Raw genomic sequence first — 27,992 nt, 5'->3', positions numbered from 1 at the left:
GGGGCATCCGCTCAGCCCACCAGAGACCACCCCAGCTTAGCTCACTTATGTGTGCAAACTCAATGATCTCCCTATGGAGGGGGAAACTGAGGCTCAGAGAAGTCCAGTGGCTCAGTCAAGGTCACAGTCACCAAATGCCTAACCCAGAACTCAAACCCAGGTCTGCCTGATCCTCGAGACCTGGCTTTTCCCCCGCCCCCAACTGTTTCATCGGGGAATTCCAGAACACAGCGTCTTCTCTCCCACCAGTCTCCATTGTGCTGGCCTGGGAGAGGTGGCTCAGGAAGATCCCAGACCTCAGTTTCCCCATCTGCAGAATGGGGCTTCTTTAGGTCATGCACTGACTATCTATGTGACCAGCTGGGGTCCACCCTGACCCTCTGAGTTACCTTCTTGTGGTAGGTGACCTCGTATTTCCACACACGGCTCTGCTGAGGCAGGGGGATGCTCCAGGACACGCTCAGCGAGGTGGTGCCACGGCCCTCCAGCTTCACCTTGGGCGGCTCTGGACAGAACAACAGGTTGGGGAGGGGTGTGAGGAGCCACCCGCGGGGGGGGGGGGGAGTGATCCCAGACCCAGACCCATCCACAGTCCAGGTTCTTCAGACCCCCACCTGGGACTCTTAACTTCCAGTTCCATAGTACAGAGCCCCAGGCCTCAGCCCCTACATAGCTAGCAGGTCAGAAGCACTTATGATAAATAATAAAAACAAAGTGAGAGCCCACTCCTGCTATAGCTTTTCTATGGGCCAGGCGCTGTTCTGGGAGCCTTCTATAGAAGAATTTATTAAATCTTCTCACTAGCCCTGTTAGCCCATTTTACAGGGGAGGAGACTGAGGCTCAGAAAGGTTGGGTAACGTGCCCAGAGTCACAGAACTGGGAAGTGACTCCAGAGAATGCCTCTCTCTGAACACAGCTTAGCCCGGGGGGGTGGTCCTCTGGGATCCCCAGTTGGGTGACGGCCACCACCACTGCCAGGCCCTCACCTGTCTGGTTGATGCTGACGCTGGCAGTGAGGAAGCTGCGGCTGGCCACCAGGTGCGAGACGCCGTTGCGGGCCTCTACGGCGAACGTGTAGTTCATGTGAGGCTCTAGGTCACTGACCACCACGCTGGTGCGGGTCAGCTTATGCGGTGACTCAGAGTAGCGCACGCTGGCCTCGCAGGGCCGGCAGTCGCCCAAGTCGGGCAGGCACTGTTCGCAGGTGACCTTGTAGGTGATGTCTTCACGGCCCCCGTTGTCCAGGGGGGGCTTCCAGCGCAGCTCCACTTTGGCGCCCATGCCCACGGCCGTGAGGTAGCTTGGGGCAGAGGGTGGGCCTGCACAGGGGCAGAGGGCAGAGCTCGAACCCAGGTGGCCCCAGACATGTCAACCGCCAGACCCCGCTCACCGCAGCCACCCTCCGACTCCGGGGACCCACCTGTGCAGGGCATCGACAGCGGATCCTGGGGCGCCCGGAAGTAGCTCTCCTCACACTCGCAGTGGGTGGCCCCCTCGGGGGACGGCAGGGTGTGCACCGGGCACGCCAAGCAGGGGCTCTCGGACGCCTCAGATTTGAAGAATCCAGACGCACAGGCTGGCGGGCACAGGGACAGACACCGATCAGTTTAACCAGTTCCCACTGCAGCGACTTTTCCAGTCCCTGGCCGTGGGACCCCGGGCAAGTCACTGAACCGCCAAGGGCCTGTTTTCTCATTGCTAAAATGTGCTGTGATGAGAAAACACCCGGCAAGCACCTGCCCTGCACTGGACACTCAGGAAATGCTTCATCCCCCTGCTCCAAACCTGTGCATCACTCCCCGTGGCTCTTGCAAGAAGCGCCACGCCCGAGCCGGGCATTCAAGGCCCACGTCTCACTCTTCAGCTCCCTGAGAATCCGGCCCCACACCTGGCTCAGCCCTGGACACAGCACGCCGTCTCTCCCTCAACTGTGCCAACCAGCCTGGCGGGGCCCCACCTGGACTCCAGGCCGCCCGGGGCGATAACTGTGTCTTCCTCACTGTTTGGGTGTGAGGGTTTTGGTTGTTGTTGTTAATCCTTCCCCAAGGATACTTTTTCCATTGATTTTAGAGGGAGGGAGGGAGGGAAGAGACAGAGAGAGAAACATTGATGTGGGAGAGACACATGGATTGGTCGCCTCCTGCACGTGCCCTGACGGGGGCTGGGGATCGAACCTGAGACCCTTCAGTGCGCGGGCCGATGCTCCAACCACGGAGCCACACAGGCCCGGGCTCACTGTTTGTTTTGGTGACCATCAGCACCACCTTGACTCATCAGCTAGCCGCACCAGCTCCGGATGCCACCCCTGCAGGTGCCCCCCCCAATCCCAGCTCTCAGACCCGACCGTCTTCCCAGTCTAGAGATGCCTGATCAGAAAGCAGGAAAGGCCAGGCCCCCCGCATTTGCTCTGGACCTGTTTCCAGGACCGAGTCATTTCCGCCACTCACAAAGGCAGCCAGGAAGCAGATCTTCCTCCCCTGGCCCGCAGGTCCTGTCCTGGCCGGGCCGGCCAGGGGCTCAGGCACCTGACTCCGGAGGCTTCTTCCTCCCACTGCCATAGCCTGCCCCTGCCCTACGCCCCTTCCTGGCTCACAGGCAGGAAGCTGCCCAGACACAGGCCCACCGTGCAGGGCTGCCCAGGGCTTGAAGTGGCCAGAGTGGAGTGGGGTCACCTTAGGGACACCTTCCAGAGCCTTACAATCACCAGTACCCTCCTTCAGCTTAACCTGTGAAGGGGGTCCCAAGACACTTCCAACCTCAGTGCTACGCTCACCCAACACCAGCTGACCCAGGGCTCTGTGCTCGGCCCCATGCTGGGCAGGGACCCTGAGGGGAGACAAAGCCCCTGGACTCAGGGAGCAAGAGCATGTGACCATGTCTACCACAAAGGAGTGGGCAAAGGGCTAAGGGGTGGAAACAGCCTTGGCCAGAGGTCTTGAGGAGATATTTCAGCTGGGGCTTGGCGGCTGAGTAGGAGTTCAGCAGGGTAGAAATATTGGGAAGAGGTAGGGGTGAGAAACAGCATGACTAAGGAAAGTATGAGTGGCTTTGTGGACACAAAAGTCGGGGGAACAGCAGGCAGGAAAGGCTGAGCCGTCTCCAGGAACCAGAATGAGACGAGCCTTCAATGCCAGGCCGACAGCCACTGAAGGTTTCATGTAGAAAACAGGGGCACAGCCAGAGCCACACTGTTAAGAAAAACCTTGGACAGAGCCTACCTCCTGTCCAGTCCCTTATGCGAGCAGAGGGGGGGAGTGGGGCTGGGAGTTGGGACAGGACTCAAGAGCTTGGGCATGTGCTGTAGGAAAGGGGGCTTGTCCAGGACAGAGGGGGTCTGGGACCCGACCCCTGCCCTGTGCAGAGCCTGGAGCCCCCATAACAAACACTGACCGCTGATTAAACAGCTGTGTGCAGCCCTGGCCGGTGTTGCTCAGTGGTTAGAGCGTCGGCCTGTGCACCGAAGGGTCGCGGGTTCCATGCCGGTCAAGGGCATGTACCTGGGTTGTAGGTTGGATCCCCGGCCAGGTCAGGGCACGTGCAGGAGGCAACCAAATGGTGTGTCCTCTCACATCAATGTTTCTCTCTCTCTCCCCCTCCCACCCTCCTTCCACTCTTTCTAAAAATCTATGGAAAAAATATCCTCCGATCAGGATTAACAACAGCAGCAGCAACAATAAAACAACCACTGTGCGCAGCCCCCGGGCCAGGCGCCTGCCCTTCGTTGACTCCCCACAATAAGCCTGCGGCACTTGGGCCCTGTCACATCCACTCCTCTTTGGAGGAGGGGAATCGGATGTCCAGAGAGGCAGAAGAACCCGTCCCGGGCCAGCGGGCTCCTAGGGCACAAAACCAAAACCTAAACCCAGGACTCTTGACTCTCCGAGCCCCTCTCCGTTCCCACGAGCTCCTCGATTCAGAGCAACAAGGCCTTGGTGTTCGGGAAGAAGCCCGAGAGAGAGGGGATGGCGCCCGACCTGCTTCAACACCCAGAAAACCCCAAGACTGATCTCAGCGCAGCTGGGAAAGGGGGTGGGGCGGGGGGGCTCCTCACACAGGGCACATTCTTGTTTTCGAAAAGGGCGGAGTCAAACCCAGGGAGGTTGCTCGGGTGGCCAGAGTGGCCTCCTTCAAGTCCCAGAGGCCCTTCAAGTCTCCTGTTGTATTTATCGTATTATGTGTTCATCCTCACATCTCTTATAAAAACAGCCCTCTCCTCTCCCAAATCTTCCAGCAACGACGAAACTCCAGAAAGCCGGGCCATGTGAAGCCTGGGACTTCGATTCCCCCCAATGCTCGGGCTGGTCGGCAGGGGCCCACCGCCGGGCGCCTGCAGCCGCAGAAGGCCCAGCGCCGGCAGGGGGGCCGCCCGAGGGCCTCCGAGTCCCAGCTGCACCTTCCCAGTCCCGCTCTCGGGCTGGGGAGGGGGCTGTGGGCCCTCCCACTCAGGCTCGGTTCTGCGAAAGGCTTTAGCCACCTGCAAGCCCCCACAATCCCCACGCCACAACCACGTGGCTGCTCCCCAGCCCTATGCCAAGAGGAGGAAGCAGGGGGAAGAGTCGGGTTCCATTCCCTGGCCCTAGAGCCTGGGGGTGGCCCGCCCGCTGCCGGCAGGAAAGAGGGAATTTGGAGAGATTTCCGCTGCGGATGTGCCAGATAACACAGCGGAGGGGCAGCAGCAACAGGGCATGTGCTTGCCTGAGAGGGTGCTGCCCCTCCTCCAGCCACAGCGCTCTCAGGGGCTGTCCCCGGGGCCACGCCGGAGCATGCCAGGGCTCAGGGGCCTCGGAGTTCATGTGCAGGACACAAGCAAGCTCCCGGATCTTCCTGACTTTGCCTGATTGGGCTTCCTGGTGCTCTGGGCAGGGGCAGGTGGGGACAGGGGTCACACTGGTGTTCACACACGCTCAGTCACCTACACACAATACTCACTGGGCCCTAGCCAACCAGCACACTCTTAGGCATCCTTCAGTACCCGGCTTGGGTAGCACAGAGCTCCTCTACACAGCCCTCCCAGGCTGCCCAGTTCTGGCTCCCTCCTGCCCCATCAGGGCACCTGTTACTCAATGTTATATTTACCAAATAGAGATCGAGCACTTCCTACGTGTCTGGCACAACGCTGGGTGCTGGGATACAAAGGCGAGGTAGATAAACACCGTTTCTGCTCCAGGGGAATTCAGAGCCTGGCTTTAGTGCTCCCTCTGAAATGATTCCAGCACATATCTGAAGCCTCTAGGAGACTGGCAGCTCTTGGAGAGCATGAATGGGTCCGATTTATTTGTGTCCAATGGCCCAGCACAGGGTCTGGCGTGCAGTAGGGGCTCAGCTAACATTTGTGGACTGGACGGATGGCTGGATGAATGAATGAATGTGTGAGTGAATGGTAAGACCTACGAAGTGCACATTAAACACGCACTCTAGGCCCAGAGAAGTGAGCAGTGTTTTGGTGCCCGGGGAGACCCTGTGGGGATGGCACACCGGGGCATCTGCCTGCCTGGCACACACCTGGCTCTGGCACACCTGTGAAGATCTTCTCTGGCCCCAGTCACCTGGCAGGCCTGGACCACTTTGAGCAGGGGAACTGGGGCACAGTGGCTGCACCCTGGGCTGTACCCCGGTTTTTCCAGTTCCCCGTGCCCTCCCCTCAGGTGGCAGCGTGGGGTGACTCAGGGACAGACGCCCTCTGGCATGACGCAAATCCAGCCCCTGGCAGAGCTCTTGCTCCCCAGGCCCAATCACCTCTCACGCCAGTGGTGGGGAGGTCATAGGGCCAGGAGGTCACGGTAGCAATTCACCTGGGGCCAGTCACCTCCCCAAGCTGTGCCCAGCCGGTGTGCACCACCTCAGCCCAAGCTTGCAGAGTGTGGACTTTGTCTCGTGCCCTGACAGGCAGCCAGCGGCAACCCAGAAGTTACTGACCCAGCAAATGAGGGGAACTGATAACTCCGGGCCCTGGGGGCTTTTTACTCCCAGCATGCCCTGTTGTCCTCACAGAAGCAGGTGTCCCCATGGCCCCACTGCTGCGAGCACCTTTCCCCTTTCACACACACGCCCTGGGGAGTTATCTTGGGGTGCATTCCTCCACCAGGCCTTGATAAGCAGGCTCCCCTCACCCTGTCTCCCAGTTTCCTGCTCTCTCCCTCCCGCAGGCCTTTTATCTTCTATTTGCTTTCCCTCACCTCCTTCCTTCCGTTCTGGGGACTCACTCACCTCCGGTGAGGGAGGGGCCTCCCCAAGGAGCTGCCAGCACCTGGATCTGCCCCCAGTGTGAGCGGAGGGTGAGGCAGACAAGGCATGGGGGGGGGCTGCCACCCACGTCCCACTCCGGCAGGCCAGGTAACTCCACAGAACTGAGGCCCGATGGCGCACCCCAGGGAGGGAACAAGCCAAAGAACTGAGAGCACACAGAGCCCCCAGCCACGTCCTGAGAAAGCAGGGACCCTGCCAACAGCCCCTGCCCTGGCCCAAGGCCACCCTGCCTATGATCCTTCTTAACCAGAGTCATCTCCTGCCCGGGGGATGCCTCCCCTTCAGCTATGGACCCTCGTCTAGGCTTGGGCCACTCTGGTGGCCAGCGCTAGGACCCGGCTCCTTGCCACATGGGGAGGTCACGGAGTCAGCAGTCTGGCAGAGAACCCAGTTCTCAGACTGAGCCACAGCGGAAGTCACAGGAGATAGACTCGGATCACTGAGGCCCAGAGGGGACTCAGCAAGTTCACCCAGCTGCAGGTAGAAGGACACACGCCAGGGGCAAGTGGGGACAGTGTACTGCCCTCCTTATTCCAGGCCCCAGCTCTTTTGGTCACTGTTTCCATTCTCTGGGCCTCAGTGTCCTCATCTGTAAAGTGGGAATAAAGTCCTCAGCCCCTCTGGGTGCTTGTGAAACGCCTAGCATGGTGCCTGGGGTGGGGTGTCCCTATGAACCAGGAACAGAGAAACTAAAGTAGAGGGGACACTCCCTTGGAGCCAGGCCCCGTAAGGGCGCAGGAGTCCTCAAGGAGGGAATCCCCAAGCCCCCACCCCCCCCACCCCCAGCTCCGGCCTCCCAGCCGCTGGGCCGAGCCTCTGGCCAAAGCCGCTGGCCACCTGCTCACCTGGCCGGCAGTCCCCGTGGCCGAGGCGCCAGCCGGGGGGCCGCCAGCACAGTGGCCAATGTCAGCACAGGAAGTGGAGCCGAACAGGGAGACGGAGCTGCCCCGGGGGAGATGACGGTCAGCCTGAGTGACTCCACTGTCCTCCAGGCCGGAGGGGGGATGGGGCGGGGGTGCTGGAGGGAAGCTGGCTCATTCCTGACATAGCTCCCGAGAGCTCTCCGGGCAGTGTGCCCACCTGCCCAACACAACACCTGGGAGGTGCCTCCCTTCCGTTGTCCATTTAACTCTTTCCTGAGCTCCGAGCTTCCTGGGGAAAGAACCTTGAGGAGAAATAAACTCTGGGAATAACCCAGACCAGGTGCTGGGTGACCTCAGGGTACCCAAGTCCGTGCTCCGGGCACAGTGTGTCATCAAGAGAAGCCCCAAAGGGAGAATCCAGGTCTACGGCCCTGTGGAGGGTCAGGCAGGGGGGCGGACCCTGCACCGCCCTCAATTTCTCCCTCAAAACACGCTCAGTAACCGCCCCCCATTCACCTCACCTCCTGCTCTAGGACCTGCCATCCTGGGGCTGCCCTGAGAGCTGTTCCCAAGGCCAAGAGCTGAGTCAGGGATTCCAAAGAAACAGGTCATTTCCCGCCCCACTTCCTGACCCATCCTCTAGCCTGGACGCCGCTGCGTCGTTCGGATTCAAGTCCTGATGCAGCCACATCTTAGCTGTGTGACTCCAAGCAAGTGTCTGAGCCTCTCTGAGCCTCAGATTCCAGAAAAGTGGTGCAAAGTCAGCAAGAGCGTGCAGATGAAGGGCCTGCCGAGCTCGTGCCCGCCCTTGGAGAGCCCTCGTCTGTGGAAGCTGTCAGCGCGGTGACCAGGGGCTGCTGGGGAAGGTCTGCAGGGAGACACAGAAGCCAGTGGGAGGTTCCCAGCCATGCAGAGGACCCCCGAAGCCCACTGGAGGGAATCTGGGTAGAGGGATCCCGGGCAAAGAGACGCAGGGCAGCAGGTGGCTGGCCGTTGAGAGGGTCCCAGCAGCCAAGTCAAGTCAAAGATTTCGCTGTTGGATACCCATCCTCCCTACCCTGGGGCATGCTAGCTTTTCCCAAACAAAGCCTGCCAGACGCCTGACCCCCACCTCCCACCCCTGGGGGAGGGAAGGCTGACCCCCTTGCTGGAGAGACACCCCCCAGCCCCAACCGTCCACTTATCTCTACAGGGCCTGAATTACCAGCCTGTGGAAAGTTTTCAGCTGCCCCTCACCCCCACCCCCGCATTCTTGTGTGAGGATGTCATGTGGGAGGAGTCGCTCAACCCACTGGGCTGCCTCGCCCCCCCACCCCCTAGTCATTGTCTGAAACTGGGAGGGTACCCTTGAGGTCACCTAAATCAGGGGGCTGCCGAGGGGAGCCGGGGAGGAGAGTGGGGTGTCAGGGACGGCCGGGACAGAGACCACACCACAGGGGTATGCCCGTAAAGGCTCTTAGGGAACTTCTCATCTCGGGGTTTGCAGGCTGTGTTAAGCGAGGTTCTGAGGTTTGTTTTAGGAGGCAAGCGGGGCCTATCAGAAAGGGCTTCGGGCTCCTCCAACACTTGAACCCGCTTTGCAGGTTGTAGGATCCGTGGCTAAAAACCAAGTACAGAGTCAGCTGTTACACTTGAAATTCACTTTTTTTTTGGTCAATCCTCACCTGAGGATATTTTTCCCATTGCTTTTCAGAGAGAGTGGAAGGGAGAGACAGAGAGAGAAACATCCACGTGAGAGAGACACATCGATGGGTTGCCTGCCGCATGCGCCCCACCTGGGGCCACCGATCGAGCCTGCAACCGAGGTACACGCCCCTGGCCAGATTCGAACCTGGGACCCTTCCGTGCGAGGACTGACACTCTAACCACCGAGCCAAACAGGCCAGGGCTAAACTTCGCATTTTACTGACAGGAAACCTGAGGCCAGAGATGGAGCGAGATTTACTCAAGGTCACCCAGCGGGTACGGCCAACCGCGGGGACTAACTCCCCAATTTCTCCACACCCTGCTTATCTCAGCGAAGAACCTCCTGGAGAGAGGGGATGAGCTGGCCTTCCAAAGGCCGGCCTGCATTCCACAAGTGCCCTGCCCTGCAGCCGCTTCCAGAAAAAAACCACCCATTGAAAAAAACCCCAAGTTGGTAGAGATTTCCGCTGTCACAGGCCCTGGCGGGGCCAAGCCACAGCCTCCCGAAGCGCGCTCACTGATGCCCGGGCCCCGTTCCCACAGAGTCTGATTTAATTGGCCGCCTCTCTGGGTTTGATGTGTCATCAGTAGAAGCCCCTATGAGAGAACCTGGGTCTCTGGCCCTGGGGAGGGTCAGGCGGGAGGTGGTGGTGAGGGGGGGCAGGTCCTAGATCTCCCTTCTACCTTTCCCCCAACACAGGCACTTTTCTTTTTTTCTTTTAAAAAAATTTTCTTTTTTTAATCCTTACCAGAGAATATTTTTTTCATTGCTTTTCAGAGAGTGGAAGGGAGAGAGAGGGAGAGAGAAACGTTGATGTGAGAGAGACCCATCGGTTGGTTGCCTTCTGCACGTGCCCTGACGAGGGCAGGGATCCAGCCTGCACCTGAGGTACATGTCCTTAACTGAAATCAAACCCAAGGCCCTTCAGTCGGGGGGGCGGACACTCTAACCACTGAGCCAAACCAGCTTGGGCACCAACACAGGCATTTTTCAAAAGCTCCCCAGATAATTCTTCTGTGGAGCCAGGGGATGTGAATCCTGGGTCCAATTCACTGACCTCCATGTACAGAAAAGCTGCTCAAGACCCAGAGAAGTTAAGCGATTTGCCTCAGGTCACACAGTGAGTTAATAGAGAAGGAACTAAGCTCCTGGGACCAGACCAGGTGTCCACAGGGCTGGTATATATGTATAGATTCTCAAGATGTTCTTGTGGGATGAATATAAAATAACAACCGCACTTAAAAACACTTATGTGTCAGACACTGACCTAATCACTTTATGAGCACTGAGTCATTTAATTATCATAACAACTCTACACCATGGGCACTGTGTTCATCTCCACTTTACAGATGAGAAAGCTCAGGTACAGAGAGATTAAGGAACTGGCTTAAAGTCACACAGCTAAATGTAGAGCTGGGATTTGAAGCCAGGCATTCTTGTCCTAGAGTCCTATTTTATTGTTTTTAATCCTCACTCGAGGATATTTTTTCCATTGCTTTTCAGAGTCCTGCACATGGGATAGAACCTACAACTCAGGTATGTGCCCTTGGCCGGAATTGAACCCAGGATGCTTCAGTCCATGGGCCGATGCTCTAACCACTGAGCCACACTGGCCCGGGCCTTGTCCTAGAGTCCTTACTTGTAACTTCCACACTAGACTCAAAGGAGCGACTGCCCGTCAGAGTGGAGATGACCTTACCGGGGTCCCACAGGCCCAGATCCGAGAGCGGGGCCCAGGCACACAGCCTCCACCCCAGCACCCCCTTTCCCTGCCACCCTGCACCGTCACTCACCCTGGCAGGTGTCCTCCGCCTTCTCGTAGCCCGCCTGGCACAGGCACTGCCCGATGGGCACCAGCCACTCGCCGTCGACCGCGCAGTGCATGCGGGGCTCTTCGCCCCCGGGGGGGACCACAGCGTGGTCCACGCAGGTGCCAGGCACGGTGGCCAGGGAAGGTGCGTCCGAGCCGGCGACGGTCTCAGGGAAGCGGGCCAGGCCCTGCTGCAGCTCGGGGCACTTCTTGAAGTAGACGCGGACGGAGAGCAGGGCCACGCAGGCGCCAATGTCCTGGAAGGCCAGGTAGAAGCCCTTGCGGGTGAGCGGCCCCACGGAGAGCTCCTCCACGTTCAGCTTCACCTGGCGGGCCTCGAAGTCGCTGCTGACCGTGATCTCGTCGGGCGCGATGGTGTCGATCTTGCGGAACTGGCGCTTCTGGAAGTTGGTGCCATAGTCCACGTCGGACTCGGCGTAGTAGACGTTGAAGGTCTCCTTGCAGGAGCTGGCGCCCCCCGGGAAGCTGTTGCAGTCCCGCACGGTGAACTTGAGCTCGATGAAGATGCGCTCGGCCTCGCCACGGTACACCCAGTTGGTGCGGAGCCAGTTGTCCTGGTCGCTCGCCACCACGTTGCACACGGAGTACATGTAGGTGGGCGTGTCGTTCATGATGGCCTGCATCAGGTCCCACTGTGAGGGGGACAGGTTAGTGTGGGTGGGCTCCCGGGGGGGAAACGGAGGCCCAGGGGACAGAGCTGGGCGTCAGAAGGACGCTTTTCGGTTCCTTCTGTCCCCATTCTACAGGGAATGAAACTGAGGCCCAGAGAGGTGCTTCGTGTGACCCACACACTAGAAGCACTGAGCCAGGAACCGTCCCCCCACTGTTTCTGATCCCGGTGTCAGGGTGCCGAACCTCTATGTTAGACTTGGGAGCCAGGGTGGAGAATGGGGCTCCGTGTGACCTGGGGTGGAGCCCTCAAGCTCTCCGAGCCTCAAAGTCTCCATCTGTGCACTGGGATGGATAAGACCATTCTCTTCCTTCCTCAGAACACAGCCCGGCTTCCTCCAGGAAGACCTCCCAGGTTGGGCCAAGGGAGCTTCTCTGGCTCCCAGTCTCACGCCCCCTTTGTCACTGTACTTGGCACCTTAAGCCGTAATGCCTACATCTGGCTCCCGCGCTAGATTCTGAGTTCCTCGGGGTAGGGACTGCATCTAATTCATTTCTGTACGCACAGGGCCTACCTGGGACAGAGGAGATACTCAGGAAAGTGTCTGATGAATGAACAAGTGAGTGAATGAGTGAAAGCAGATGAGCGGAGGCAAGAGGCCTGGGCCGCATTATGTGACAAAAGCCAAGGTCTCGAATGCCCTTGGGCCTCAGTTTCCCGCTCTGTCTAATGAAGGGGTTACAAGGAGTGATCTGAGATCCCTCCCGGCTGGACATTCCAGGATCCTGGAAACCTGCTAGAGCTACACCCCAGGCCTCCTTGGAGCTAAGGTGACCAGGGATAAGCACCTAACTCACAGAGATCTCTGGCCAGCTGTGGGAACTGTCCCAACTAGCCCCCTGGAGACACACTTCTCCCTGGCTCATGGCCCCAGGGCAAACTCAGCAAGGGCCCATTGTACAGAGGGGCAAACTGAGGCCCAGAGAGCAGCACTATCTTCCCCAAGACCACATGGTAGTGATGCGCAAAGCCGGAGAAAGGGCCCCAGAATCTTGCCCTCGGGTCCCAGTCCTAACAGCCCAGGGCAGAGGGGAGAAAACTTGGATGGGGGGGAGACAAAACAAACTCAGCCCTGAGCAGGAAGGGGAAGCAACAGCTGGGGGAGCAGAGAGAGGGGCCCAGCAGGAAGGAACCTGATCTTTTTCCTGGGCTGGGGGGGGCGGGCACCGGGGAGCCACTGTTCCCTGTCCCTCCCTCACCCCTCACCTCCTGAACTGGGACCTGGAAGATAGGGGGAGCCTTTAACCCCCTCCCTCCCGAGATGGGCCCCTGACCATCAGCCCCCGGGTGGCATCCAAGCCCAGGGTGGCTGCCACCACCCCTCCCAGCCCCAGGCTAAAGGGAACTCCCCAGGGCCCCTGCCAGGGCCTTCAGCTGTCTCCCAGCTCTTTGCACCTCCCAGGCCCCTTCCCTGTCCCTTTCGAATCCCCAGCCCACCCGGAAGGCTGGCTCTGGGCCTGGTGTGAGAAGCAGGACACGAAGTATGAACCCCGGCTGAGCGGCTGGATCCAGACTGGCCTCACCTCCGCGGGTCTCAGCGTCCCCACGCCCCCGCCCCCGCCGATCCCGAAGGCTTACCCCTTTGCCATACGGGTGCGTGAGCCAGCCGAGTTCCCCGTTAGCTGCGGCAAAGTCCAATAACACTTCTGGAAGAGATGGGAGAGGAGGCCGGTGAGCTCGGGGGCATCTCCAGGGGTCAGGCCACGGCGAGAAAGGGGAGCGTCCTCCAGGAGCCCCAAGAGTCCTTGTCGGCCTCCTCGGCCCTCAGAGAGAGACCCCGCTGTACAGGGCCACCATATCCAAGGGACTCAGCCCTCAACAAAGAGGGAAACAGAGGCCAGGGAAGGGATGGGACCCAGTCAAAGCCACACGGCAGTTTGGGCAAAGACCAGGACTCCTGTCCCCTTGGCCACAGATCCAGTCATGCCACCCTCTCAGTCACCCTCCAGCTGGGCAGAGCAGGACAGAGCTCAGCCCAGCGGGGGGACAGCAGCTGGGCAGGGAGCTGGGGCTGTTATGCGACACCAGGCTGCCCTGTCTGCTTCCTGGAACAAGGCCTCTGGGAGCACCTCACAAGCATGTGGGCCTTGGGGACCCTCCTGTCTACTCTCCCATCCCCCCGCCTGGGGCATAAAACATCCTCAACCCCACCCAGCCACACAGCACACACATATGCTCACACACATGTACACATGTGTCTTGTGGCACTCCAAGGAGAGAGGGCTGCTAACAGGTGGGACCGGCTCTGGGGAGTGGAGGGGGAAACGGTGGGGGGGGGGTCTGGAAACCAATCTTCCTGCCACAAAAGCCACAGAGCAGGCGGAATAAAGCCTCGAACCCACAGGGGCCTCTCGGAGGGGCCCAAAGATACACACAGCTGGCCAGGTCCCCTCCTTGGGAAAGTCACTCCCGCTGGCCTGTCCCTCAGCCCCTGGCCACTGTCCTGCCAGAGGCACCTGTGGGACTAAGGATGGAAACCATTAGAAGGGACTTCCAGGCCCAGAGGGACCGGGTTCCAGGGCCATGTTGTCCCCAGTGAGGCACATGGAGCTCAAGGGAGGGACTCTCTGCTGGGGTTTCCCTAGATCTAGCCCTGACCTTGGGCAGCTCCCACCTGTCCCCTCTGGCTCTCCGCCGGGCTCAATGGCGGTAGCCAAGACCCAAGACCTTGGGTACTGCTCTTCCTCCATCTCCAAGGAAAGTCCAGGTAGCTGCCAACAGGCACCACCCACCCTGGAGGGCAAGGAGATTGGGGAAACTGAGGCATGGAACCTAAGCAAGGTCCACAAATTCAGAGGGTAAAGCTCTAAGGTGGAGAGGGTAAGGGACCAAGTACCCCCTTCCTTTGGGCCCTGGAGCATGAGGACTGCAACCTCAAGCAGCAGCATTCTGCCCGGCCGGCGTGGCTCAGCGATCGAGCGTCAACCCGTGAACCAAGAGGTCCACGGTTCGATTCCCGGTCAGGGCACATGTCCAGGTCACGGGCTCCACCCCCAGTAGGGGGTGTGCAGGAGGCAGCCGATCAACGACTCTCTCATCAATGTTTCTATCTCTCTGTCTCCCTTCCTCTCTATCTAAAAAATTAAAAAAATAAATATATATTTTAAAGAAAGCAGCATTCCTCGCAGCCAGGACCTGGGAGGAGTCTAGGGTGGAACTCCAGGCAGGCAGGGAGAACAGAGGGGCCTGATTTAGAGATGGGGACTGGGGGTGGGTCAAGTGAGGGACCTGGGAAGAGTCTAGACCTACGTCTTAGGTGTGAGGCACTGACTTCTGACCGCTGACCAGGACCAAAACTCTCTAGGAAGGGCCCGGCAGCCCAGACCGGGGAGAGGAAATACGAGGTGGCACCTGCCCCAGGACCCTAAGGAGAGGGGAGGGGGCCAGAGGGTGGATGGGGCAGGGATTTGTTCAGACATGCCCAGGGCCCAGGCTTGGAAAATTCACTAACTCCTCTAGCAAATGGAATGTTCCGGTTACACAGGAAGAAATCTGGAGGTTCCTGGCTCCAGCTGGGGTGGTAGTGGTGGTGTGTGGGGGGGGGGGAAACGACACACAACAGTGGGGCGTGCTCCTCTCAGCCCTGCAACACTCGGCCCCCCAGATAGGAAGGAAGCGTAGTCCATGCCCAAGGGAGGGCGCTCATGACTCCAAGGCTCTGAGGGGTTCATCTGACACAGAGGGAAACCCCCACCCCTGCCAGAGCGCTGCTCCCCTTCCAGCCCGCAGGCCTGCCTCTGGAGCTATCACAGGGCTCGATCTGAGAAGAAAAAAGCCTTCACACAGGAAGGAGCCCCCTCCTGGGAAATTCCCTCGAACCGATCACAAGGAACAGGAGCCCAGCCCTGGCTGTCCCTCCACCCTGACCCGATGGGCTCTCTCCTCAGCTCTTCCAGGGACTGAGGCACCTGCTTCCCTGGAAGGGGTGGGGGCCTGGGAGCCCCTCAGCCAGGAGCCCACCGGCCCTCACTCCACCCCCAGCAAAGCCTCCTCTCAGCCTTAAGTTCCATCCATCATCAGCGTCACCCTTGCGGGTCCAAAGGCAACACTACCTCCCACTCCCCCAGTGCCACCTCCCTGTTCCCCTGTCCCTCTCTAACCAAGACTGGGTAAAGGGGAGGCAAGAGACCCGGGGGGGGGGGGCAGGATGAAGAAAAAAGGGGAAGGAGACAGAGCTGCAAACTGGGTTCTTACAGAAATCGAGAAGCAAGGACTTTCCAGGCCTCCTGAGCACCCCGGGCCTTTTCCCACCAGCCACCTCAAGCCGGCAGCCCCTGTACCCCTTGCCCGGCCATTCCCGCTTCTCAGGAAAATCCGCCATGAAATCACAAGGCAAGGGCCCTGGGCTCTGGCAGCCCAAGAAGCCAGATGCTCAGGTCTGAACCTTCGCTGTGCAGAGGGCCCTGGCTTGGGAAGGCTTGGGCCTCCCTCAGTTTCCCCTCTTGTAAAGGAGTCCGTGTCTGTTCAGAATCTAACGGGCTCCATGGGAGTCTCCAAACGCAGCCTGGCTCCTCTGCCCAAGGGGAGGGGGCGAGAAAGAACAGGCCTGAGCAGCAGCCTGGGTTCAGGGCGAAGGGGACATGCGTGCCCTCTCTCCTCTAGTCCCCAGTCCCCACTCCACCCCGAATCCCCGAATCCAGCCTGAATCCCCAAGAACATAAACTGGCAGTTGCCATTGGGCCATTCCCCCCCCCCCGGGCCTCCGTACCAATATCCCCCCTTCCCCAGGGGGGACTCTGCCATACACACCCTTTTCCTCCCCCATCCCATGGCAGTGGGGGGCTAGTCATCCAGGCTGGGGGGGGCTCAACATAGCAACAAGGGGACCAGGCAGCGCCAGGCCTCCAGGCTGCTGGCGGGGCTGCAGGAAAACAATCACCCTGCGAGTCCGCGCAGCCTAATCCTCCAGCCCCCACGGGCAGCCTTTGAAAAAGGCCCGTAGTGAGTCCAGCTGTCTCTCCCCTTCTCTCCAACCACAGTCCCCAAGGAAGGGAGAGGGCCAGACGCTGGGGGGGGGGGTATTGAGGGCCATAGAAATCCCAGCCACCTTTCCTCTGGCAAGGTGGCACCAGGAGCCTCCGGGGACCCCGGGGCCTGGGACCCAATGCCACTCCACCCCTCCACCCCCAAGAGCTCCAGCTCTCCAGCTTCACCTCTTAACTAGGGAAGGCAAAACCCCGGACCTCAGCCGGGGAGACGGAAAAAGAAGGCGCAGCTCAAGGAAACTTCCCACCGGGCCAGGGCTTCCTCTGCACTTCCCCCAGGCGGGGCGCAGGAAGCCTCGCTGCCCGGGCCAGCGGAAAACTGGTTCCCAAAAGCTTGTTCCCACCAGGGGAGGCTGAAGCCGGCCTCTGCTGGGTGGGCAGGGAGGTCTCTGGGCACGGGTAAGGGGCCCCCCATCTTCTCCAGGGCCCTAGCTGAGGAGCAACGCCCCCATCCCCACGCCCGCGGGCCCAGCCCTCGGGGAGCGCCGGGGCGCGGGCGGGTGATTCAGGGCCCAGCCTCGGGTGCCCGGACTCCTCGGGGGCCCTTGGGTGCCGGCTCCACACCTCGAGGCCGCGCCCCCACCTGCCGCATTTCCTTGCTCTGAGTCACCCCGCGCTCAGAACGCTGGACTTGGCGACTTCCCGTCCCACTCGGGGCCGCGAACCTGCGCGCCGAGCCTGGGAGCGCGCGCGGGGTGGGAAGGAAGGGAGGAAGGCTACGCGTGGGCAGGCGCCCCGAAACTGCCCTCACGCGCTCTTCCCGGCCTGGGGGGGGGGCGGGGGGGGCTGGGCAAAAGGGGGCGTGGAGAGAGAAAAAAAATCTCAGGGCGCAGGGACTTCCGCACAGGGGGCTCCCCGCCAGCCCAAGAGCCCCCCCTCCCAAAGTGAAGGGGGGGCCTCCGCAGAAGCGCCTTCTCCGCAACATCGGAGCACGCGGGGCAGTCCATTCATAGTCCGGCCAGGTCACCCAGGGGCGGGGTCCGCGCACGGAAAGTCCTCCAGACACCCCCCATTCTCCACGGGACCCCCGCGCCCCAGCCGGGACGCACCCCTGAAGCCGCCCCGGGGCTGCAACCGCGTGGCCCGCGTCGCGTTCCCCTTTCGGGCGCTCCTGGGCCTCTTCCCTTTGGACCCCCCAGCCCCTAAAACCCCGGGTGCGGCGGCGGCGGCGGCGGCGGCGATGGTGGAGAGGGGGCGGGGGGGTCCCAGGTTCGTCCCAACCGCAGCCCGCGCGCCCTCCGGACCCCAGCGCTCCGGGACTCGGCGGCGCCAGGCCGGTTTCCAAACTTGCGCGGGTGGAAGCGCGCGGGGCTCCCGGAGGCGCCGAGGTCCGGGACGCCGGCCGCGCGTCCGGGGCGCGCACAACTCACCTTCCTTGCCCTGCGCCCAGGCGGCGCCCAGCACGCAGCCCCACAGCAGGGCGAGGCAGGCTCGGGGTGCCCGGCGCTCCATGCCGCCCTCCGCGCTCTCGGCCGGCCCGTGCCCGCCTCCCGGACGCCCGCACGCCGGCCTCGGGGTTCCGCTCCCGCCCGCAGCCCGCGCGCCGCTCGTGCGCCTCCTGCGCCCAAAGCTTTAATGGAAGGGGAGTGAGAGCCGGCTCCTGTTCATTCATGCCCGCGTGACGTCACGCAGGCCACGCCCCCAGGAATGTCTTTAAAGGGGCTGGGCTGGCACCCGGAGAGGAAGGCAGGGGGTTGGACGGGACCTTGGGGCCCTCGGGACTCCGGGTGCCCGCCCTTCACCCCGCCCAGGCCTTCCCAAGTTTGAGCGCCTTAAAGTGCCAGTGCCCGCGGGTGCTCCCTGAGCCGGGCTCCTCGCCCCAGGCCCCAGCATGATTTTGCTCTGAGCCATCCCCACCCTCAGGCTTTGCCCTCTGGGACCCGACTGGACGCTGGCCTGAGACCCGGGCTGCAATGGGCCGGGTGGTGCACGGGCGGGGCAGGAAGCAGTTGCCTCTCTAGCAGCGTGCCTAGGAGGGGAGCTGCAAAATAGACCCACAGGCCCTTTTCCCTGGACCTGGGAAGCTGTGGGGAGCACCTCTAAGCATACAGCAGCCTTCAGCTCCAACCTGAGTCTTGGCGTCTCTCCCTCCTCCCTGAACTGCATGAGCTTGAGCACCTGCTCCAGGGTCTCCACCAGCTCCCGGACCCTAGGCCCAGGGCAGTGACACAGCCCCTGGCCCGGCCAGCCAGCAGCGCGGCCAGTGTCTCTCTGCAGGCGCCAGGGGCTCGGGCTCCCAGATCTCCGTGTCCCACTCCACCAGTGTCTGGGGCGGCCGGGGGTCTGGCGGGCACAGGGAGCATCCAGACCACGAAGGAGGCCATGCAGTACCTGAGTGGCCACGGGCCTCCTGCCGGGAGAGGGTGAGGAGCCTGGAGGCTGATAATCGGAGATGGAGACTAGAGAGCAAAACGCAGGAACACCTGCGGAGTAAGGGGCCCCAGGTCAGGGACGGGGTGGGGGTGGGGGGCGTTACTTCCAGACCAGAGACAGAGATGGAGGCTCTCAAGGAGCAGCCGCTCTTCATGAAGAACCATGAGAAGGAAGTAAATGGTTTACAAAACCAGGCGCTAACTCTGGGCTGACCGTGGAGTTGGATGCCCCCAAGTCTCGGGACCTCAGCAAGATCATGGCGGGCATCGGGCCCAGTATGACAAGCTGGCTCGGAAGGACCGAGAGGAGCTAGACAGGTACTGGTCCCAGCAGGCTGAGGAGAGCACCGCGGTGGTCACCTTGCAGAGCCCTGAGATAGGGGCTGCTGAGAAGACACTCACGGAGCCGTGACGTACGTTCCAGTCCTTGGAGATCCACCTGGACTCGATGAGGACCCCGAAGGTCCGCTTGGATGGCAGCCCTGGGGGAGGTGGAGACGCGCTATGCCAGGCAGGGGGAACAGCTCGGAGGGATCCTGCTGCACCTGGAGCCAGGGCCGGCCCAGACCTCGGCAGAGGGGCAGCGCCAGGCCCAGGGATACCAGGCCCTGCTGAACATCAAGGTCAAGCTGGAGGGGGAGACCACCACCTACCACCACCTGCTGGAAGAAGAGGAGGACTTCGGTCTTGGTGACGCCCTGGACAACAGCCACTCCGTGAAATCCATCCAAAAGACCACCACCCGCAGGATCGTGGACAGCAGAGTGGTGTCTGAGGTCAACGACACCAAAGTTCTGAGGCGCCAAGGCAGCAGAAGCAGGGCACCTCTTTGAGGGGCAGGAGGCCAATAAAAAGTTCAGAGATCACCCAGCCGGTGTGGCTCAGTGGTTGAGCGTCGGCCCAGAAACCAAGAGGTCACCATTCGATTCCCGGTCAGGGCACATGCCCAGGTTGCGAGCTTGATCCCCAGGTGGGGCGTGCAAGGGGGCACCTGATCGATGATGTTTCTCTCTCATTGCTGTTTCTATCGCTATCCCTCTCTCTTCCTCTCCCACTAAAAAAAGTAATCAATAAAAACGTTAAAAATAGCCCTAGCCAGTTTGGCTCCGCGGTTAGAGCATTGGCCTGCAGACTCAAGGGTCCCAGGTTCAATTCCAGCCAAGGGCACGTACCTGGGCTGCAGGCTTGATCCCTGGCCCTGGTCGGAGCACGTGTGGGAGGCAACCAATTGATGTGTTTCTCTCACATCAGTGTTTCTCTCTCTCTCCCTCCCTTCCACTCTCTCTGAAAAGCAATGGAAAAAATATCCTCAGGTGAGGGTTACAAAAAAACAAAATAAAACCAAACCAAACAAAAAAACATTAAATATATATATACATATATATTTAAAGTTCAGAGATTATTGGACATAACAAAAAGAACAGAGTAACCTTAGAGCAGCCACCTGTAGAAATGAGTCTGACATGCATTATCTCAGTTCCCATCTGGAAGGTAGGTATTATGATCCCCATTTTACAGAAGAGGAAACGGGTTCCGAGGGCTTACACAACATGCCCAAAGGCTGCACAGCCCATCGGTAGTAGAGCCCGGGTTTGAATCTGGGCAGTCTCTGCTTTGACCACTGCCCCATATGGGGGGGAGCGGACAAGGTGCTGCTGTGTAGAGCACCCATCCCCTGGCCCCGGCAGGGACAGAGTCAGCTGGCTGTTTGACACTTGGAGGACACCTGCCTTCCACCTGCCCCTCAAAGGGCCTCTCCCAGAGGTTCCTCAGACATGAGCTCACCTTCCCTGCTGCCGGGAGCGGCTGACATTAGTGAAACAAACGGGAAATGTCCTCTCACCCGCCTGCCTGGCCACCCACGGCTGCTGTTGCCCAATTGCCTTTTGGCCTGTCCTTCCCCGAGGAGCCGCTGTAGCAGGTCTGATGTCCCGGGGGGACCCAGCCCCCTCTGCCCGCCCCCTTCTCCCAGACGCCATGCTCTCCTTGATGCCCTGGACCTGCTGGCCGCTCCTGCACCAGGTCCTCCCTGCCAGATGTGACTGCCCGGCCTCTTGGCCTTGGCGCCCACCCTTGGGAAGCGGGTCCAGACAGCTCCCTGGAGGGGGGAGGGGTAATTACAGGTGTGGGGTAGTGTAATTAGAGCCTCAGGCCGAGATGGGGGGAGGGGAGTTGTGGTCTTTGGAGAGTGTGCGTGTGCAAGTGTCCGTGAGAGTGAGTGTGAGTGTGTGTGTGGACGGGGAGGGTTGGTGTGAGTGTGAGTGTGAGCGTGAGCGTGAGCATGCCATGCTTGGCAGTTGTCAAGAACATAGACTGAAGCGTCAGCCTATAGTTTTTTTAACAATTTACTTCTTAGAGTTTCAGTTGCTCGTCTGGAAGATGTGTAAAGCGACCTCAGAGCTCAAATAAGGTCATGCATGTAAACCACAAGGGCCGCGGGGGCAGACACACCCGCTAAAGCTCAGCTGCTATCACGGCGACAAGGGACAGCCGGATCTGTGGGGGGTGGGGCAGGCCGTGTGCACATGGAGTGTGTGTGCGTGTGCGCGCGTGTGTGTGTGTGGTACACGGTATGTGTCGCTGGACAGCGACCAGGACAGAGCGGGTCTGACTCAGGCCGGCCGGCAGTGTGCGGATCCCTGACTTCATGCAGGAAGATTTCACAACAGGAGCCCAGGTGATTCTGAGAGCGTGTTTATTAAAGCTGGGGACAGTGACACAGACGAAGGGCCAAGGGTGGAAGAAACACCAGGAAAGAGCCTAGTGCTTTGTGTTTTCTTTTTAATGCTCTGCTTTGGCTCCCTAGAAACGTTATAGGAAAGCAGTGTGCCAAGGCGGGCCTGCTGTCCACGCACTGGGAAGTTAGACAACGGGGGGCCTTGGAGGCAGGTTCGGGGGTTAGCCCAGGACGAGCTGCCACTGCCTGCTGCTCCCCCGGTGGCAAGTCTCGTGGGGACGCTTAGAGTTTAGGAGAAAGAACGTAAACAGTCCGGGCCCCAGGGCGGGCGTGGGTGTGCTCCCGAGATGCCTGCGCCGGGTCTTTGTCTTGAGGGGGTTTCTCTCTCTTCTAATTGAGAATCTAAGGGGAGGTTGTAGAACATTCACCAGCGTTTCAGGTGCGTTTTTAATATGCTGATGCATCAGAATGAGCGTCTGGGGAGGCCAGGGTTGTCCTTTGGTCGGCTTTACTGCTTGACTTTTATTTGGGTCCGTCTGGCACAAACGGCATTCCTTGGGTCTCCTATCTCCCCGACCAGGTGACTTAAGCTGTGTGTTTTCCGGTTAGGGAGGGGGTATGGGCCATTTGCTCTCGAGTGTCCTTGGCTGGGGAGATAAGGTCTTGCGATTCCCTAGCTGGCTGCAAGTTGGTCAAATTGTCTGGTCTTGTTTAATTGTCTTGTCTCTCTTGCCCCACTCCCCTCGCCCAGGGTTTTCCTGGCCTCTTACTGTCCTGCCTCAGCGTGGGTGGGCGTTTTGCGTGCTGTGTTGGGCCTCCCGGCTGTGGACACTGTGTGGTGGGTGTAAGACTTCGTGTGTGTTGTATGTAAGACTCTGTCTATACCTGTGTGCTACATGGCACCTGCAGGCCCTGCGTGTTGGATGTGTCACTAGAAGATTTTCTCCAAGCGGCCAGGGATGTTCATCTGTAAGCACACAGTGTCTGACACACAGCAGGCCCTGAGGGGACCTTCGCTGAGTGAATGAACTAACCAGTGAACGGAAGCGTCTGCAAGTTCTACGCTGCGTGAAACTGTGTTGTGTTGGTTGGTCCCTTTCGTGGCACTCGTGAGTTTCCACGCATGGCTCCTCGAGGTTGAACCCACGTGGCCCGGGGTGCAGACGGGCCCTGTGGCTGTGCGGGCTGTGTGCCCAGCTAGGGGCTGAGAGCTCAGAGCTGAGCGTCTCTCATTGATGACTCACGATGTGGGCAGAGACGTGTGGGCAGGGTTAGGGAGTGAGGTGGCGGGAGGGTGTGGGCCGTGGCAGCTCCTTGGCCTTTTAGTCGCTCCCCTGGTGACACCTCCTTTCCCTCTCTTCCTGCTCCAGCCGGAGTCTTTCCCGCTCTGGGTGACTGGCTGCTGAGAAGGAAAGTCCTTCGGTGAGTCTGAATGGTGGTATTTATAGTGACATAATAAGCCCTAATGGAGATGGAATTGCCCCATAAAGGCCCCGGAGAGCCCTCGGGGCCTGAGTGCCACTGCGGGGAGCGAGGCTCCTGTGCGGGCAGGTGGAGCCCAAGCATGTCTGTGGGTGGTTGCCCCGCCTCACCTGCTCACCCCCACCTGCAGCCCACCAGCCTTTTCTAGGGCTTCGCTGGGGGCTGGGGCAAGCAGAGGACCAGGATAAACTTTCAAAGCACAGTCTCACCGACCCCACCTCGCCGGCCTCTGGCCAAGAGCAACGGAAAATACCATGGCAGCAACGCTTAGGAAGTGCTGCCTCTGGGCCAGGCCCACGCCAGGCACTTCACGGGTCCTGACCCCTTAGTTCCCACCATCCCCCCCATGAGGAGGCGCTGTTACTGTCCCCAGCTGGGCCCAGAGCAATGCACCCAGTCCCCGAGGCCAGAGTCTTCAAGCGGGTCTAATGACAACCTTTCCGGGACCAGGCCCTCCCCGAAGCCCCCATACTACACGCCCTCCGGACCCCGGCCTCGGCCAGCTGAACTCTTTCTTGTCTCCCTGAGCCTCTGAACTTTCTCCCCAGCAGGACGGTGAGCTCCCCAAGGCAAGGCGTGAATCAGACACCCCTTTGCATTCCTGGTACCAGCCTGAGCAGTGCCACCGTGTACGTGTACGCGAGTCATTCCACAGATGCTTACGTTTGATGGTGACGCCCTCAGTTCCCTCCATTTATTTCAACTCACATTTCTTAAAGGGCCTACTATGTGCCGAGCCACTTTCACCAAAGTGGCTGTATCTTCTCCCTGAGTGCCTGCTCCACCTCGGCCAGTTCTACTCACTGTTTGTTTGTGTTTTTTGGTTAATCTTCATCGGAGGATATTTTTTTCCATTGCTTGTCAGAGAAAGAGTGGAAGGGGGAGAGAGAGAGAGAGAGAGAGAAACATCGATGTGAGAGAGACACATGGATTAGTTGCCCACCCCCCACCCCCAATGCCCCGACCAGGGCAGGGAGACCCTGCAACCCAGGTATGTGCCCTTGACTGGGAATCGAACCCAGGACCCTTCATGGCGAGGGCCGACACTGACCACGGAGAACACCGGCCAGGGCTCGTCCCCATTCCCGAAGGCCTGCCTTGGAGCAACGCAGGAGCAGGGACAACGGAGCCCCGCATGCAGGCGGGGGCCTGGTCTGCATCGGGCCGGGTGAAGGAACAGAGGAGTGAAGTGTGGGCCCAGCGGGCCTGCGTCCTGCCGCTGACCCAGCTGCGCGGCCTCGAGGAGCCTCGTTTCTCTGCAAAATGGCCTGGTAACGGCCTCTGCCCGCCAGGACTGCTGCTGGGATTAGATGAGATTATACAGGTAAAGCCCCAGCGCGGCGTCTGGCACCGGAGAGGGTGCGTTAAATCTTAGCTATTGTTACCTCCACCCTCAAAAGTAGCTTCTGAAAAGCCGGCTGGGCTCTCCCGGGTCAGGAAACCGTTTCACCTGGAAGCAAGCTCGGCTCCACTGGGCTAGGATGACTTCCCCAGGTCCCTCCCCTGTAGGCAGGGGGCTCCGTGAGGGACAGAGCCCCGTTTATGCCACCTTGCCACGCAGTAGGCGCTCAGGAAATGCTTGTGGGTGGCACACACGTGGGGGGCAGTAGGGCCCCATTTTTTCCCCCCAAAGAACACATTCCCAATTGCAGCAGCAGAGAGAACTCAACGTTCACTTTTCAGGTGAGGTTTTTGGGGTGAACTTGCCTGAGCAGTTTTGCTGAGCTCCCTTCCCCCAACGAGGCGGAGGGCGGGGTGGAGAAAAACTTAACTGTGGGCTCCCTCATTTGGAGGGGGCAGCGTGGGAGGAAGCTCCCCCATAATTGTGGGGCTTCCCCCACCCCCAGAGCTGGGTTGGAGGCTGAGCTGCTTCCTCTGGGACTTGCTAAAGCTTCCTGCAGCTTCCTGGGACCCTTTGAAGTGGATTCCAGACAAATCCTGCCCGTGGGGCCTGGATGCCGGGCGGGGCCTCCGGGCAGGGCTTCAGCCTGAGCTCCCAGCAGGGGCTCCACAGCCAGTGTGGCCTGGGCGCCGCCTTCTGCCCACCTCCCCCTTGGGTTTAGAGCCCCGGTTCTCCGGCCCCGGATCCGAGCTGTCACCCCTCATTCCCTTCCCCATCTGGCCATAGCCTCCTACCCTTCCAAATTCAGCTTAGAGCCCCCTACACACTCCCCAAAGCCTTCCCTGACCCCCTGACCACTGGCCTTTCTCCCTTCTCTGAGTGCTGGCTTTTTTTTTTTTCTTTTTTAAATGTACTTTTATTGATTTCAGAGAGAGAGAGAAAGAGAGAGAGAGAAACATCAATGATGAGTCACTGATCGGCTGCCTCCTGCACACCCCTGCTGGGAATCGAGCCCGAAACCATGTGCCCTGACCGGGAATCGAACCGTGATCTCCTGGATCCTAGGTTGGTGGTCAACCGCTGAGCCACACTGGCGGAGCACTGAGTGCCAGCTTTTAACCAGGTGTTTCAAAAATCAAAGCGCAGGCAGTGCCCCACTGTGGAGCCTCAGCTGAGCCAGGCCCTCACCACCTCACCCTGCCCACAAGCACGCTGAGAAGAAGGGATTCTTCCCCCATTTCACAGATGAAAACTTTGAGGTTCAGAGAAGTCAGTCACTTGCTCAAGGCCAGAAGCCCAAAGGGGCAGAAGTATCTCCAAAAACCTTGCTCTGACCCCCGAGACCCTAGCCAGCCGGCCTTGGCCACGCGTGGGGAACTAGTCACAGCCCGCCCGTTGAAATGGAGTCCTGGGAGATAGAGTCCGACCTTTGTATTTTACCAAGGAGGAGACTGGGGCCTGCGAAGGGGAAGGGACGTGCTGGAGGCCACAGCTTGAGCACTAGGACCCTAGCCAGCCATCTGCCTTCCCAGGTGATCCCCTGTCTGGTCCTCAGTGCAGCACCCAAAGGCTGTCCCGATGCGTGGAAGGCCACCGCTTTCGGGGTCAGTGAATTTAGAATTTGGTGCCTATGAAATGGGGCCAGGTGCCACCCCTCTCCTGAGTCCTGACAGTTCAACCTGGGGCTTGGTGGAGGCTCAGGAGGGAGAAGTGAGAAAGGGGGGGAAGCTGCTGTTTGTTTTCTGAGGCCCTCCAAGCCTAGCCCAGCCCCTTCCCCTCCCTGAGAGCACTGACAGGCCCCCAAGTCCCCCTTTGGGCCATGCGCCCCAGATAAACCCACCAGGACCCATCCAGCCCCCAGGGAAGGGCAGGGCCACACACTCCAGGCTCCCAGTTCCTCGCCCATCACCAGGCCTATGTCCTCACAGGTCCACACACACACTGGGGAGTGCTGAGAACACAGCCATGGCCCAGCACCGCACATGCCTGCACACACGCACACACGCACACACACGTCTCAGGGGCTCTGCAGGGACCACCTCAGGACAGGATAGGGGGCCTCTACCCACCCCTGCCCCTCCTTCCTGCCCCGTCTCCCTCCACGTGTCTATCCATCTCTATCAACCAATCAACCAGTTCCATCCGGCCCGGTCACTCCTTCCAACTCCCCCTCCCCATCGGCCCACCCGTCCAGGGGTGAGTCCATCTGCCTGTCTGTCTGTAGCCAGCCCAGCAGCCAGCGATCCATCCTGACCCAGCCCTAGGCATCAACTCCGCCACAACCTCCCAGCAAGACCCCTTCCTCCCTCTCAGCAGGGCCCCTCATCACTCCTCACCACCCCCCACCCATCCGTCCCCACCTGCTCATCTGTCTCCCTCATCTGTCAGTCTGTCCGTCCATCTATCCATCCTTACTTCCTTCCTCCCCCCATCTGCCCGGCCCCTCGCAGCCTTCCCCGTGTCCTATCCATCACTTTCAAGACAGCAAGGTAGTCACCTCCTGGCAGCTCCCGGCTGCCTGTCTGTCAGTCTGTCCACCAGCCCATCCATCCATCTGTCTGCCATCCCATCCATCATGCCACAGCCACTTGTCCATCCCTGCCACCACTCACATATTCCCTGACTGGGCCCCCTGAGGTGCCCCTCAGCCAGCCCCGGGTGGGGGGTGTGTGGACACGTGCTCACATCTGTAGGCATCTCTGTGACCTCTGACATGTGTGTGGACACGTGCTCACATCTGTAGGCATCCCTGTGACCTCTGACGTGCAGGCGCTGAGTCCTGTGCTGAGCACAGGGGACGAGGGGCTTGGACTCAGCCCTGCCTTGAGGTGTTTGTGTGCGGGTGGGGGGCGGGCGGGGGAAGGGTTGGCTGTTTTCCTATGTATTCTTCCCGTGTGCTGTTTGCATATTTCTCCACATGCATCAATGGTCTATTCAAAAATAAATACACACATTGAAAAAAATCCAGCCTCTATTCTTATCTCCTGGTTCCTTAAGAGGGGCCTGACCAAGGGCCTCCGGGGTCGGGGACCCAGGCACCCCCAGTCCTGGAAGTCCCTGCCGGAGGTCATCCAATCCCCTCCTCCTGCTGGTCCTGCTTCGGAGAGACATATCCAGAGGGACAGAGATGGAGGTGGAAACCTCGGGGAGTCCCCCGCAAAAGCCCCTGAAAGAGCTGGGCCATGTGGAGAGGAGAGAGCCTGGAGGAGGCAGGAAGGGGGAGGCGGGCGAGACAATAGAGGGAACTCTGGAGCCCCGCGGGTGGGCAGCACTTTGTGGGGGCGGGCACGGGGTGGGAGGGGGTGTGCGGCCCGGCCCCAGGACCCCCCTCTCCGTCTCGCACTCGGGCTGCCCTGGCTTCCGGCCCCCCGCAGGTGCTGCCTTTGAGGGTCGCCCCGGTGCGGTTTACAGCCCAGCCAAGCCCCTTCCCTGCTGCGAGGAACCGCCTCTGTGCCTCGTAAAAGGGGTGGGGGTCCTGGGAAGGGTGGCCCGGTCTCCATGGAAACGGGGGCAGTCCTGGGGACCGAGACAGGGACAGGGGCATCCTGGTGCGGTGGGCAGCACTTTGCAAACAGTGTGCTTCTCTTCCCCTCGGTGGGGGGGGGGGTTCCTTCCCAAGTCCCGCCAACTCCACCCACCCCCTTAGAAGTCACCTCCTCCAGAAAGCCTCCAGCCTCTACCACCTGGCGTAGAGGCCTGGGTGGTGCCGCATACAGTGATAATTAGTAGTAATCACAGCGCACATCCCGAGTGCTATCTCCCCGCCAGGCCCTGGACCGTGTGCCTCACGTCCATCAGCAAGCCCGTCATTTGTGCTCATACCAACCTGACCCAAG

At 60.1% G+C, this 27,992-nt stretch overlaps 1 protein-coding gene and 1 pseudogene across 2 annotated transcripts in view; one reads left to right on the top strand and one right to left on the bottom strand.

The window, feature by feature from the left end:
- Positions 1-17,841, bottom strand: part of EPHA2 (EPH receptor A2) — a 29,444-nt gene extending 11,603 nt beyond the window's left edge. Inside the window, exons 1-6 of the mRNA XM_081146074.1 lie at positions 17,654-17,841; positions 12,877-12,944; positions 10,591-11,260; positions 1,422-1,577; positions 988-1,320; positions 390-505 (exon numbers count right to left, since the gene is read on the bottom strand). Of these exons, the coding sequence (XP_081002200.1) occupies positions 390-505; positions 988-1,320; positions 1,422-1,577; positions 10,591-11,260; positions 12,877-12,944; positions 17,654-17,735 (1,425 nt within the window). The 5' untranslated portion in view covers positions 17,736-17,841. The remainder of the gene's footprint in view (positions 1-389; positions 506-987; positions 1,321-1,421; positions 1,578-10,590; positions 11,261-12,876; positions 12,945-17,653) is intronic.
- A 764-nt stretch (positions 17,842-18,605) lies between these two features.
- LOC308560396 (keratin, type I cytoskeletal 18 pseudogene) lies at positions 18,606-19,488 on the top strand (annotated as a pseudogene). Its single transcript has 2 exons — positions 18,606-18,646; positions 18,766-19,488. The product of its transcript is annotated as a keratin, type I cytoskeletal 18 pseudogene (transcript).
- The last annotated feature ends 8,504 nt before the right edge of the window (positions 19,489-27,992 follow it).

This window comes from Miniopterus schreibersii (genome assembly GCF_964146895.1).
Source record: "Miniopterus schreibersii genome assembly, chromosome: 8".
NCBI classification, from domain to species: Eukaryota; Metazoa; Chordata; class Mammalia; order Chiroptera; family Miniopteridae; genus Miniopterus; species Miniopterus schreibersii.
Note: the sequence above shows the minus strand (reverse complement) of the source record. Positions and strands in the feature narration are given on the sequence as shown.